General features: G+C 50.6%; 1 protein-coding gene across 1 annotated transcript; it reads left to right on the top strand.

Moving 5' to 3' along the window:
- On the top strand, window positions 1–2,912 carry LOC124666236 (succinate dehydrogenase subunit 8A, mitochondrial-like). The gene is made up of 2 exons (XM_047203586.1): window positions 1–205; window positions 2,586–2,912. The coding sequence occupies exons 1-2, from the start codon at window positions 107–109 to the stop codon at window positions 2,661–2,663; spliced, it is 177 nt and encodes a 58-aa protein (XP_047059542.1). The 5' UTR covers window positions 1–106; the 3' UTR covers window positions 2,664–2,912.
- Window positions 2,913–14,721: the final 11,809 nt, after the last annotated feature.

The raw sequence follows: 14,721 nt of genomic DNA, 5'->3' as shown, positions 1-14,721 counted from the left end.
TCTTCGGCGAGAACGCCTCCGCCGTTTCTTCTCCCGCCGCCCGCCGTTCGCCGTCCGCCGTCCGCAGCAGCGAGAGAGAGGAATCCCAAGGAAGGAGGAGGCCACAATGATCTACCGCAACTGGTCCCTGCTCTCGTCCACCGTGGTCATCTGCGGCAGCGTCGCCACCGCCGGCCTCGCCGGGATCTTCCTCTTCGGCGGCAAGGTAACCAATCCCCCATCCGCAATCGCCGCATCCCGTCGGTTCCCCGCATCCGTCGCCCAACCCGCTCTTCCCCTACGTGCGGTCCTTTTCCCTACGTGAGGAGACACAAGTAGAATTTGTTTTATGAGTGGTTAATAGAGGCCAAAAGTTCCTGGATTAGGGCAGACGTGGTTGGATTAATGTTTTCACTTGGTGATTAGAGTATCTGTACTTATGCAAGATGGATTCTTTTGTTTCAGTTCACGCGGTAGAGCAGTTGTCAGTTATCTGAGGAGCCCATAGCCTACTGAGCAATTGACGACTCTTTCGGTATCCAAGATAATTGGGTCTGATTGTCCGGTTCATTTAAAAGAGGTCAAGGGTTTTTACTTAGTAGCCTAGTGGGTGGGTGGCTAGCAGGAGATTTTGCTGCCTCCTTTGGTCATGTAGCGTGGAAGATCAGATTATGTTCTGCAACCTCTACATTTCCTACATATTATTGTCATTCATTACAATTCTGATCCTTTCCAGTGATTTCATCTGAATCAAAATAATGCACTACAAACTAGAGTATTTGCACATTGTGCACCAAATTCAGGAATTGGAACCAGACGTGGCAGTAGTTTAACTCTTCCATTCAAGTTACCTACGTACCTGCATTGTTATTCAACTTGTTTCTTTGTTTCATGGCATGGTGAGAGATTGATGAGCACAATCCGAGTACTGGGCACCTTAGCTTCTGATAAATAGAATACTCATGATGTGTATATTTGTTTGTCAGATTAGATGGTCCTCTATTAGCATTTAGATTTGGTTTCAATTTTATCTGTCTTCTCACATGAAAAGGCTTGGTTTGCCAATCTTTAGTGACTCCAAAGTTTGTGAAAATGTTTTTGAGTTTGAGTTGTCAACTCTTTGTATTGCTGTAATAATCATTAAATTGTGCATTAAGCACGGTGGCTTGATCCTTGATTCTTGGTGCTACCCAGAAACATAATTTAGTAGACTAGGAACATGGGGGATTGAAATGGTTGAGCAAGATATGCATCCTATCTTGCATAATCTTCATTTCTGGATTAGCAAAGTGGGGAAGCCATATCTGCTTGTTGCTTTCTTTGATGAGATAAGCCACCCCAAGTATGTGCAAGTCGTGATATGCTGCCAGGTCTATTAGCACGGAATATGCAGGTTGTGTTGAGGTACTAGACTACTAGGCTATATGTTTGAATAGTGATCGAGTGACCAAGTGTCTAAACATGCCTTATGTTGAAAAAGTTGCTTTGGGATTTTTAGCACACTAGATTCCCTTTATGCTGCTGTTTTTGGACTGTTTTGAGTTTCTATTTTGGCTCAGTTTTGCTCAATCGTAGCGTTCCTGTCTTTGACAAATACTCCCTCTGTTTTCTATTATTCTACATTCTATAAATTTCAAGACCAATTAGCAAGACATTTAATACTACTACTTTGATATGTAAACAACCAATCCAAGCTACATTAAAATGAATGGCATCCCATAAAGAGAGTAAAAAGACTGTTGTGGTGTTGTTGATTACAAAGCTAAAATCTAAACTAATATGGAACAAAATTGTAATTTAAATGTAGGCTAAAATGGAGGGAGTATATGTTTTGAACTTCAGTGTTGGCCTATTTTGGTTGAAATACTGAGGACTTGCTTGGTCATGTTTTGCTAGGCACTTTATTGCTCCACATTGTCTTTTAAGATGGCACAGTATATCTTGGATATTTCTAATTGTGTAGTATGCTTTTGGGTCATACTTATGATTTTTGATTATAACCTTTGAAGATTATATTATTATCCAGCTCCGTTTTAGAGATTTTTAGTTCAGTAGTTTCTAGATGCTCTATCTGAGTTTTGAAGTTCTGTTTTCAACAAAACAAGATGTGGTGGCAGATATATTGATTTGGTATATCATCCATTTCTTTATCATAAGCAGAAATTAAATCTGCTTGTTCCTGGATGCTCTATATGACATTCTCAATCTTATCGTATCTTCCCTTATGCCTTGAAAGGTTAACTCTTAGTCATTTTCCCCTGGAACCAATTAATTGCTGATATGCAGTCACCTTGATGTCTTGTAGAACTGAGCCTAGTGAAGGTTTAGATATGCATGGTACTTTTTGAGTAACTTTTTGTTAGACACTGCCTCAAGTGAATCTCTTTGTGGTATATATTGTTGTAATTATTGTGTTAAGAACATCTTACAGACGATTTGCACAATTTATCTATATTCCTATTGCTTGATTATTCTCTGCACATGACTCCTTTAAACCTTTTTTTTGTTTAGCTTACATTCAAACTGTTGTCCAGAACTTGTGAGTTGTTGCACTCCTTTTGTTGACCTGCGCTGCAGCATAACAATCTTTGTTTGAATATTGGCAGGAAAAGTTCCAGGGCTATCTTTCCCGTGAAGGTGAGAGGCTGAGGCAGCAGGACAGAGCCATGATGGGCAAGAACTAGTGCAAAGCACAAACACAATTTCGCCGGAATCGACGTGCAACCATGTGAATTAGACATGGAAAACTTATCTCCCAGCACTAGAACAAATTATCTCCAACGAAAGCGATCCTTGTAATGCCTTTTTCTTTTCATTTCCTGTAACCAAACTGCCTCTGCAAATAATGTCTGACGCTGATGCTTGTGGAGATCTCATTTCGTTCTGCAATGCTGTATAAATGATTGGTGGTATATCTTTGTTTGAACTTTGAATTGTCAAAGCATTCGGGGCTGTGGTTGTGTTTCAACCCGTGCGGCCGTGAACTTTGTTCTGGTGCACTGAATAAACAGGATAGTCATACACGCCCACGCTGTCGAGTTTGCTATTCTTTCCTCGAGTTGGTGTTGTCTGAATGTCTTCTGCTCGGCTAAGAGCATGTCTAACAGGCCCCGTATAACCCGCCCACCCCGTAAAATTCCGGCGACATACGGGGCAGGCGCGGTTCGGGCCGTCTAGCAGGCCCCGTATTCGGGCCGCCCCGTTTCGGCGGAATACGGGGCCCAGAAATCGGCCCGTCGCCCCGTACATATAGTGGGCGCAGGTGCGAGTGAGGGGTTAACCCCTCACTCGCAACCCTAGCTCCGCCGCGCGCCGCCGCCTCCTCCTCCTGCTCCGGCGAGCAATTAGCCGCTCCCCCGCGCCGCATTCCACCCCCAAGCTAGGATGGACTCCCGCCGCCGCAGTAGGGCATCGCCGGCGAGCGGATCGAAGCGATCCCGCTCGCCGGACACCGTAGAGGAAGCGTGGCGGCGGCAATGCAAGAGATCCGCCGCCGGCAGCCGTGGCGCGGCCTGCAAGTACAACGGCGCCGCGTCCGTCCCGGAAAAGCTAATCGACTTCGCGCGGGCGGGCGCTGGTTCATCGAGGATCCGCCGATGAAGCCGATGAGCGGGCTCAAGTTCGACGAGTGGCGCGCCGACTGGGAGCGCCGCCGCTGGGCGAAAGAGGCTTGGAGCAGCGGGAGCACCAGCGCTAGAAGAGCTCCGCTCGCCGGCGATGACGAGGAGGCCCCGGACTTGTTGAAGGAGCTACGGCAGCTCTCGAAGGACGACGCCAAGAGGAAGAGGGCAATCGAGGAAGAGGTGGCGGCGGCCATCGCCGCCGCGAAGGAGGCGGAGTTGCGGGAGGCGGAGGCGGAGGCGGACTCGTATCTAGTCGACCTCCCCGAGTAGGATCGCGCATTCTGGATGTAGAATCAATGAAATCCGTAGTATGATCAATGAAATCCGTAGTATGATTCATTGAAATCGAACTTCCCGGGGTTTTTATTTTTGAAAATACGGGGCGAAATACGGGTTCTGCTAGACGGAATGCCTCTTTCGTTGCCAACTTTTGGATACGGGGCGAAAAAGCAGCCAGATACGGGGCAGAAATATAAGGGGCCTGCTAGACATGCTCTAAGAAGCCCAGGCACGGTTCGTTAAGCCAGGTGTCGTAATGGGCCTAACATGGGCCGGGCTCGCGTGCTTCGTGCCGGCGCGCCAAAAGCACGGCCCGTTGGCCAGGTTTGCATGTGTATGGTGTGGATAAAAGAGGGTTTCTCCGGTGCTGGGCACCATGCTAAAGGCACAAGGACACACATACGCAGCACAAAGACACAGCTGCTTCAAGCATGGTGACCTGCAGTGGTGGGCAGTCCACCAACGCATGCTCGGTGTGGGGCACGAAGCAGTACATCTTGGCGGCCATCGCCGTGACCCTCACCGTGAGCACCGTCGCCATCGTGACCTCCGTCGTCCTCAGCCCCGCGCGCGTCGACTTCTCCGTCACCGCCACCTCCAACAGCAAGGTGCAGGCACTAGTAGGAAAACCCTTATAGGCGAAGCTTAGTTCCGTAGCACGCGCTTTTGGTGCGCCACGTGAACTTATTTTGTGCGCGCACGAGCTCGGTGCGCCACGAAATAAGCTTAATTTTGTGGCGCACCGCTAAACCGTGCGCCACAAAAACTTGGTGGGCCCCACACCCTGTCACCCCCAATCATTGGTTTTACAATTTCTATGGCGCACAAACCTAGGTGCGCCACGGAAATTACTTCTTCCGTGGCGCACGGCGACGGTGCGCCACAAAAATAAGGTATTCTCGTGGCGCATCGTGATCTCGTGCGCCACGGAAATAAGTTATTCTCGTGGCGCATCGTGGTCGGTGCGCCTACGTAAATAAGCTATTCTCGTGGCGCATCGTGGTTGGTGCGCCACTGAACTAGCGAACCAGATCTACAAAAGTGAGCAACCTCCCACCTACCACACTACACAAGCCATTCTTCTTCCTCCATCTAGCTCGTCCCCCTTCTCTCTCATACCATTTTGACTCCACTTTTCACTTGCTTGGGTATTTATTACACTTACTTTGGTTGATACTTAATTGGAGTTGAGGAGAAGGCTCTCCATACTCTCTCCTCCTCTCGAAGTCATCGATCGCGGTCTCGTCTCGGTATCGAATCTAGAAGGTGAGTAGTTGGAGGAGACATACATATGCTTGGAGGAGACATGCATATGCTTGTAGATCTTGTGTGGCCGTCGTGTGTATGGATGCTTGTTGCAGGTGAAGCGCTTGTGTGTGTGCCGGTGTGGTGCATGGATGTTTGCCGAAATGTTGATTCATTTCCGTTTCGGCAAGTTTTGCACTACCCATATGTCCTACTTTGAGGAGAGGTCATGCCGAATTTTTCCACTCCATGTAATACCTTGAGGAGAGGTACGGCCCATGCATGTGTGTGCATTTGGTGCGGTTCTAATTTCCTGTTCTATGTATACCATTTGCAGTGCAAGCATGGTTCTCTCGATGAGTTCCGCTCGAATCTCTAGATACAAGATAGACGCGAAGGAGGACATGATTCGGAACAATAGGCGCCAGATAAGATGTCCGTGTCGATCATGCAAACTCGAGCGCTGGATCAACCCCGATTCGGACAACCGGAGGAGCACCCGCCGAGGCGCGGTTTCATGCAAGACAACCGAGCGCGGCCGGCCCCATCAAATGGTGCGCATGAAGACCATGTCGAGCGAGACGACTATCATCATGAAGAAGACTATCATCATGCCGACGGGGACTATCATCATGAAGAAGAAGTCGACGGAGAAGATCATCATGAAGAAGAAGATGCCGGCGGAGAACATCATCATGATGAAGAAGAAGATTCCGGCGCGACCACGCTAATTTCGGCCTTGCGGGACTCTCATGTTCAAGATCTGCTCCTCCAGGAGACGAGCAACGATAGAGTTGCAGCTAGAGAGAGAGCCAAGCTGTCGCAAATGGAGAAAGACGGGATGACTCCGATCTTTCCCGGGTGTCGTCCGCAGGATACGCGCTTGCATGTAACGCTTGATTACCCGCGATGAAGACGCGGAACAAGTGGACCGATTCCGGCTTCGAGCAAGAGCTTAAAATTCTGGCACGATCGTCTCCCGGAGGGGAACACATTGCCAAGTAGTACCGAGGAGGCCAAGAAAGTCGTGTGTCCCCTTGACCTACCGCACGAAAAATACCACGCCTGCATTAATGATTGTGTGATTTATAGGTGCGAGTACAAGGACAGAACCACATGTCCGGTGTGTGGCCACAGACGGTACAAGGTTGGGAACAAGAAGGTACCTCGAAAGGTGGTATGGTACTTTCCTATCACTCCCCGTCTGCAGCGGTATTTCGTGGACCCTAAGGAAGCAAAGCTCATGCAATGGCACGAGGAAAGGCAGAAGCCCGAAGAAGATCCGGAGATGGGCTATATGCCGACACACCCTTCGACGCCGGACGGTGGCAAACATTGGACATCGCCTTCCCTAGGTTCGGGGCGACGCAAGGAACATCAGGCTGGGTATGAGCACCGATGGACTCAATCCGTTCGAGCAACCGGAGTAGCACGCATAGCACCTGGCTCCGTGTTTGTATGGCCTTACAACCTACCCCGTGGCCGTGCACCAAGCAAAGGTACATACACCCGAGTATTCTCATTCAGGGGCCGAAACAACCAGGTGTCGACATGCATTTGTATCTCGGGCTGCTGAAAGAGGAGTTAGACACGTTGTGGAAGACGCCACCCCGTACGTGGGACGCCTACACTAGAACTTATTTCGATATGAGAGCCGCGTTGATCACGACGGTCACGGACTATCCCGGTTACGCATATGTATCCGCCTGGTGGGCCACGGATTCAACGGCCGTGTGAAGTGCATGGACGATACCCCGCATCTACAACTACCAAGGGATCCCGGGTCCTCGAAAACCGTCTACCCAGGTGCTCGAAGGTGGCTTCGCTTGGATCACCCGTGGAGAAAACGCGGTGATCCGTTCAATGGTAAAGATGAGCCCGATGGACCCCCACGCCCGAGGAGCGGCGCGAAATCGATGATCTTCCGAAAAATTGGAAGGAGTGCCCAGCGCCGGGAAAGAAGCGACCGAAGCCGAGCCGCTGCTCGGTGTATGGAAAGCGAGGTCTGTTTTCCACGACTTGGAGTACCGGAAGGTCCTCCACACGCCCCACAGCCTCGATGTCATGCACATTACGAAGAACGTTACCGAGAGTCCGCTTGGCACTCTTTGCAACTCGGAGAAGTCCAAGGATGGACCGAAAGCAAGATACGATCTTAAACATTTTGGCATCGGGAAAGATCTTCAAGCCCCGATACCGACGATGATGATGATGATGATGATGATGATGATCGACGGAAGGGACTCAACGTCTCCGTAAAAGGGCTAAGAAGAACGCGGTGCAGCTTCCCGCTGCTCGCTTCACAACGAGTCCGGAGGAGCTCGAGCAGCTTTTCAGGTGCCTCCTAGGAGTGAAAGTTCCTCACGGTTACTCGGGGAATATAAGCAGATATCCGGACGTAGCGAAGAAGAGGTTCACCGGGATGAAGTCTCACGATTGCCACGTGCTAATGACGCAGATACTTCCCGTTGCGATCCGAGGCATAATGGACGAGCACGTCCGTGATACGCCTGTTTGGCCTATGCAACTTTTTTGACGTTATCACCGGGAAGTCGATCGGCGTGAGGCAGCTCAAGATGCTACAGGATGAGATCGTGGTGATACTATGTGAGCTCGAGATTTACTTCCCGCCTGCATTCTCGTGATATATGCGTCCATCTCCTTCTCCATGTCGTTGAAGACATCAAGCAGCTCGGCCCAACGTTCCTCCACAACATGATGCCTTTCGAAAGGCGGAACGGTGTCATGAAAGGATACGTTCGCAATAGGGCCCGTCCAGTACGCAAGCATGGCCAAGGGGTTTCTAACCTACGAGTGCATCTCCTTCCGCCAGAATTATCTAAGCACCGAGGACGACGAGGATCATGTTGGTCTACCACCCAGGACGCACCTCGGGAGGCTCGGCTGGAGTCGGTCACCGCGAGGGCTACCGCTCAGTCCATGTCGGCATTGAAAATCGACGCGACGACTTTGACAGGGCTCACCGGGTCGCGCTACAACACTTAAAACTGACCGAACCTTTCGTGCAAGAGCACAAAAGCATGGTCGAGCAGAATTACATCGATATGGGCCGGCCGAGGAAGATGGGAGACGTAACCAAAAAGCACAACTCCAGCTTCACGCGTTGGTTCAAGCAAACTCAACCGGTTGAAGCACGGAGAAATACGCCTTCTACCGAAGATGAAAAACTCATATACACCTTATCACAGGGACCCGCGCATAACGTAAGGACCTATCAGGGGTACGACATCAACGGTTACGGATTCTACACCGAGGAAAAGGACAGAAATAGTGAAAATCAAAACTCAGGAGTAACTATGCTCGTCATACGCCGATGACGAGACTAATGTCAAGGAAAGATTTTTGGAAGGATCGAGGAGATATGGGAGCTCAATTACTGTGGAGAGACGGTGCCAATGTTTCGTGTGAGATGGGCCAAGAAGGTCGAAAAAGAAGGCCGATATTTCACAACCATGGTTATACCCGATGCAAAATCGAAGAACGCATCCGCGAAAAATGAGCCATGGGTACTCGGTAGCCAAGTTGACCAATGCTTCTTCATCACCGATCCGTCGAGGCCTAGCCGTGTTGTCGTGAGGAGGGGCAAGAGGAGCATCATAGGAATGCAAGGAGACGCCAACGAGGAAGACTTGGACAAGAACGGTGACCCGAAGATGGAGGAGGAATTCGACAGGCACTTCGACATGCCTACTACTAGTAAAGTAAGAAGGAAGACCTCCCTACCCTCTAAAGGTTGTCCATTCACGCGAAGAAATCTCAAGGTGGCCGGTATAAAGTATTCAACCGCCAACAACCGAAAGGGCAAGAAGATTGCGAAGAGACGGCGCTAGAGCTCGGAGCCGGGACGAAGAAGATCTTTTTTTGGTGTATGTGTGTGTGACAAGTACATGCATGTGTGTGTGAGAGAGACAAGAACATGTGTGTGTGAGACAAGTAATTTGTAATTGAAAATCTCTAGTAATTATTATTAAATGTTGTGTTGTTTCTTGAAAATGTAACAAAAACATTTTTAAAAAGGGAAAAAAGTAGGGGCAACCAGGGTTCGAACTCGGGTTACCCAAGCCTACCGAGTGGGCTTAACCACCGGGCTAATGCTCGTGTTTCGACGGAACACGCATTAGCCCGATTTGTTTACTAAGTCGCAGGACTGCGTGGCGCACCTGGCACGCATGCGCCATAGAATTCCCTAATTCCCGTGGCGCATGTCCCGCTTGGTGCGCCACGGAATTAAGGAATTCTATGGCGCATGCACAACTAGGTGCGCCACGTAATTTACTGACTTGGTGAAATGAGCGGTTCGCTCTTCCCCCCATCTCTCTCTTCCCCACTCCCCACACTAGCAGTTTCTTCCCCGACAACGAGCCAACCCTAGCGCAACCACCGCCGCCACCAAGCGCCGCTGCCGCCGAGGAGGAGGAGGAAGGGGACCGCCACGCCGCCGCCGAGCAGGACGCCCAACCCCGAGCCGCCGCCGCAGATCAAGGAGGAGGAGGACCGCCACCGCCGCCGCCGAGGACGTACCCGAGAAGGAGGCCGCCGCACATCGAGGAGGAGGAGGCCGCCGCACCTCGAGGAGGAAGAGGAGAGGCCACCGTCGTCGCTACCGTCACCATCGGTGAGCTTCCTCTCTCCTTCCCTCCACCTTCCCCTCCCCTCTTCCCTCCCCTCTCCCCTTCCCTCCACCTTCCCCTCCCCGGCTAGGGTTCCTGCTAGTTAGGGTTCATTGGAGTTCATAGTCTCCGTTTGCAAATTGAAATGCTTTAGGGTTCCTGCTAGTTAGGCGAATTCTCATGCTCATGCTCATGCTCACTAGAGATTTTAAAATGCTACTGGTTGCAAATAAAGATTTTGAAATAAAGATTCTGCAATATTGTGGTCAAATGGAACGAAACAAGGGACAAAGCAACATGATTGATCCATCTATCAAATGCCTAATGCAAATGCAAATGAAAATGCCTAATGCTACTTGCAAATGAAGTAGGTACTGGTTGATATAGCAATAAGTAGTATTTTTTAAATGAACAACCATATTGCAATTATCAAGTGCATGATTATGCCAATACTATTTAGTGTGTTACAAGTAATTAAACCAAGTGCATGCTTGCCATAAACTCACATCGCTTATTGGTGCCGTCGTGGGCATGCTGATGCTCATAACAATAATGAAATGAAAAAATGCTTGCTCATGCTCATGCTTGCCATAAATTGCTACTGGTTCAAATTGCTTGTGATAGCAGCTTTTGTTTTCTTTATTCATTGCTTGCTGTTTGATTTTTGGGTGAGCTGGATGCTCGCTTTATGAGTGACTAGTAATAAGTAAATGACTTATGTTGCTCATGTTGCTCTCTCGGTTAATAAAATGAAATTGCATCATGCCGCTCTCCGGTTTGAAACTAATTTTTTGGTTGAAAATGAATGCAGTAGGAAATGCAAAATGAAATGGTAAGCAATTTATATAGTTGGTTTAGTTGGTTTAGATGAAATGCAAAATGCAGTAGCTAGCTAGGTTCATTTAGTTGATTTATGTTGGTTTAGATGAAATGGAAAATGCAGTAGCTTGGTTCATATATAGTTGCTGCTATATTAACTTTACTTCGCTTCCTTTTGGTCAAATGCATGCTACTGATCCAGGGTACATAAAAAATTGGAATGCTATTTAATTATATCTGGAATAATAGCATTTTCATTTGAAGTCACATGTTGGCGTAGCTACTGGTTGGCTTGCTCTATAAGCTTGTATGCTTGTTTATGCTCTATAATGCTACTAGTACATGAAATGCTACTACTATTTGAATTCATTTAATGTACTCTGGTTTTTGTAGTGCTCCGTGTTGTGTAGTGCTCTAGATTTGTAGTGCTCCGGTGGTAGTGCTCCAGGTGGTAGTGCTCCAGATTTGTAGTGCTCCGGTGGTAGTCATTGTTGTTGTACTCGCTCCAGCAGGTTTATGTTGGCTTTTGTTTGATGTATTGTAGATGGGCAAGTTTGTATGGTCGATATATGGTGGATATTTTTGCAGGGATTTCATTGAGTTGCCCATTTCTCCCGAAGCGTTGATTAACTTCCGTTTCGGTTGAGAAATGGGCACTCCTACGTAGAAAAATTAGCAAAAGTCATGCCGAATTTTCTGGTTGACTTTTGTACTAACTTGTTGCCTCTTTTTAATGAAGTGCAAATAAACATGTCGGGCAACACTTCTAAGCCCAGGAGCCGGAACGATGAAGCGAGAGAGGCCAACAAGGACTTCGGGAGGGCTACGAGCAGCCCCGGAAGGCCGCCGCCGAGTCGCCCGACGATGAGGAAGAGGGCCGGGACGCCGCCTCCGAGGGAGAGGGCCGGGACACCGCCTCCGAGGGAGAGGGCCGGGGGCCGCCGCCGACACCGGCGACGATGACGATACCTCGGGACGACGCCGCCCGAGACCGGTGAAGAGACGGCCGGTGAAGAGAACGCGGCCAACCGCACGGAAGGTGATAGCGGCGGCAACCCTCGGGAGGGTAAGAAGAAGAGGACGGCGAGGAGGGCAAGGAGGGATCGGAGGCCGCAAGTGCTCGCCAACGTCACCGATCATTTCACGGTAGTCTCCGAAAGTGGCCTACCCTTGGAGCCTTCGTGGGTTGCCAAAGGGTACGGCATGCAACTAGGGTGCATCGTCCGTGAAACCGTGCCGATCCTAACTCAGACCTCGAAGCAAGGAGAACGAGGCTATCGTCCAATCCCTCCTCCGAAGCTTCACCAACGATACACGTTCCCGGAGCCGTTAAATAAGAAGGTGGACTCTTTAGCTCTCACGAAGATGAGCACCGCCTTGAGCAGTCTGGAAGAACCGGCTGAAGGGAAAGATCGAGGCCGGTGAAAGCTGGGAGAGGATAAGTAGCAAAGACCCGTCGCTCTCCTTAGAAGACTTTAATGCATTCAAGTCTTACTTACAGTAGTGACGCTCGTTAAAAAATGGACCGCCCGGGGGAAGAAAATGCGGGATTTGAACTTAGGGACCCACCATTGCGGAAGCGGCGGTTACCGAGGAAAACAGCCCACTTGGGACAAGGAGGATGCCGAGATGGTACGTCCGGGGAAAGAAAACCCCCGGCACAAAATCCAGGATGAACAGAGCTAGGAACTTTGTCCGGTCCCGCTACTACTTAGACCGGAAGACTGGGGAATTTATTACGGATCACGAAGACGTGAAGGGTTTCGAGAAGTACCTGGTAAGGATAGTTCTATATTATTTCGCTCATCTTATTAGGCAATGAAGCCAAATGGGCTAACCTTAAGTTCCTTTGTCTAAAGGATGAAGAGTTGACGAAGGCCGGCCCGTCGTCCCGGGGTCGACGGAACCGTGGGACACGCCTTTCAACAGTGGCGATGAACAAGTACAAGGAGAGGGAGCCGACAAGCCACCGACGTCGGCTGGCCGTGTGTCCGGCTTTGGCACAAGTATGAAGCTATCCGAGTACTACGGATCGGATGCCAAGACGAGAAAGTTGGAGAGGAGGTCATCGGCTAAGGATAAATCCGAGGTTCGGGAGCTGAAGAAGAAGGTGGAGTCACTAGAGAAGCTGGTGGCCGAAAAGCCTCGTGGAGAACACGGAGATGATGAACAAGTTATTGGACGAGAAGATCCGGCAGATCATCCCCTCGGGTTGATTGAGGGGTTAGCTGCTTGGAATGCGGGAGGTCAAGTGGGGCCGATACATAGCCCAGGCCTTAGCGGCAGCAACTCAAGCTTCCACGTGTCGCCGACGGTGCCGCTCCACCCGACGCCGGCGTCGGGGCTCCACTCGTACGCCGCCGCTCCAACGCCTCCAACCGCCGCCGCAGCTCCAACCGGTCGCATCGACGCCCCCAACCGCCGCCCTTGTATCGACAAGTAGCCGAGATCGACGCCATCAAGGAGGTAAACTCATTAGTTACTCCTTCGCGTCATCTTCTTTAACTATATATGCCTTTCGTGATCTGCCATCTCACGATGCCCAACATGGCGCCCCGACTCAGGATGAACAATGCATATTTCGCAAACGGTGGAGCCCGGCGGCAAGTTGGTGGAAGTTGCTAGCGGCTTTGTCATGGCTTCCCGCGTTATGCACGGCGCTACATTGACGGAAGACGTGGCGAAGGTCAAGTTGGTAATGGTAGTGCCGGAGTACCGCTACGCCATCCCCCCTTTCAACCTCCCGGCGCAGTAAGAAGGCGAGGTTTTGTCCCTTGGGGATTGCACCTCATGGCTTATGAAATGGCCGAAGAACCAGATTCGTCCGGTGGGGTCTTCCGAGTTGTAAGAGAAGCACCGGCGCCACCTCCCCTATCATCCGGCCCAAGATCGCCAACGCCGACGACACCCTTAAGGAAACGGCGGTCGCCGCCCCCACTACCCCGAAGGAACCGACGGCCGCCGCCGCCACCCGAAGGAACCGACGATCGCCGTCACCACCGCACGCCACAAACAGCTTGTTGGGAGCGCTACCGCAACGACCGCCTACTAGACGCACGGTACGCCAAGCGGCGGCATCGCAACCGCCACCACCTAAGGTCCAGGACATGGCGCCACTTGATGGCAATGATGTAGATGATGATGATGACATCGATGCCTACATCAACACCGGCGCTCGCAGCCCAAGATATGTACATGCCTCCTATGGATGAACAAGCCTTCCGCACACACGGCGATCAACTTAGTCGTCCCCTACGCTCACGAAGCAGCGCCTGGTCTTCACGGGTCTTTCTCAAGACACTCCTCCGGAGGCCGGCAATCCAGCTCAAGTCAAGCCTCGCTACCGTTTTCAGCCCTAACACGCCGCGTAAGACGATCATCGGGATCCACCCAAATCAACCCCAAGCAACCTCGAAGCACCACCAAGCACCCAAGCACCACCATCAGCACCACAAGCACCCCCGTAGGTCAAGTGAAGAAGGGAAGGAAGAGAGGAGCCAAGAAGGGCGCATCTTCGAGCCAGCCCGCTCCTAAGAGGATCCGGCCGACGACATGGTACCACCTACACCGGATGGCTTGCCCCGGTGTCATGAAGCTCGGTAAACCTATACTCGCTCCGGACATGGAACACCTCGCAAGTGGACAAATGCTCCCTTTGCAGCACTCTATTCATTATCAAGAGAGCGTCCTTCTTAAAGAAAAGGATCCAAATTACCCGGTGTTCTCGGTCAAGGTGCCGTCCAACCGTAACTTCGTCAATGAAGACCCCGCGGATATCTTCTTCATAGCGTTCGAGGACGTCTTCAATCTATTTCACTCGAAACGGCTCGACTATAACTTGGTCCGCCTATACGCGATTAATCTTCGGATGAAGATCAACGAGAGAGACTCCCGCCACATCGCGGTAGCGGATCCCTACTACATGCGCGATAGCCAGCTCCAGGACGGCTCAAGGACACGGACCAAGGCGGTGCGGTACCTCCGTAACTTCATGCTCATGCACAAAGAGAGCAACACCATTCTTCCGCCTGTCTTTCCCGAGTAAGTACACATCCGCTCACGGCCGTCGTAACTTATGCTTTCTTATATATTTCTTCCATTGCCGATCATTTCCAACATTCCATTTCAATTGCATGTGTTGAGCA

This window comes from Lolium rigidum, chromosome 1 (assembly GCF_022539505.1).
Source record: "Lolium rigidum isolate FL_2022 chromosome 1, APGP_CSIRO_Lrig_0.1, whole genome shotgun sequence".
Taxonomy (NCBI): domain Eukaryota; kingdom Viridiplantae; phylum Streptophyta; class Magnoliopsida; order Poales; family Poaceae; genus Lolium; species Lolium rigidum.
This window is presented reverse-complemented; position numbering and strand designations above follow the sequence as displayed.

What these genes read in the sequence shown, in the direction of transcription:
- LOC124666236 (XM_047203586.1), top strand. Translation starts at nt 107, where the DNA reads ATGATCTACCGCAACTGGTCCCTGCTCTCGTCCACCGTGGTCATCTGC. An exon ending in TCTTCCTCTTCGGCGGCAAG is followed by an intron (nt 206 to 2,585) that starts GTAACCAATCCC and finishes GAATATTGGCAG; the next exon opens with GAAAAGTTCCAGGGCTATCT.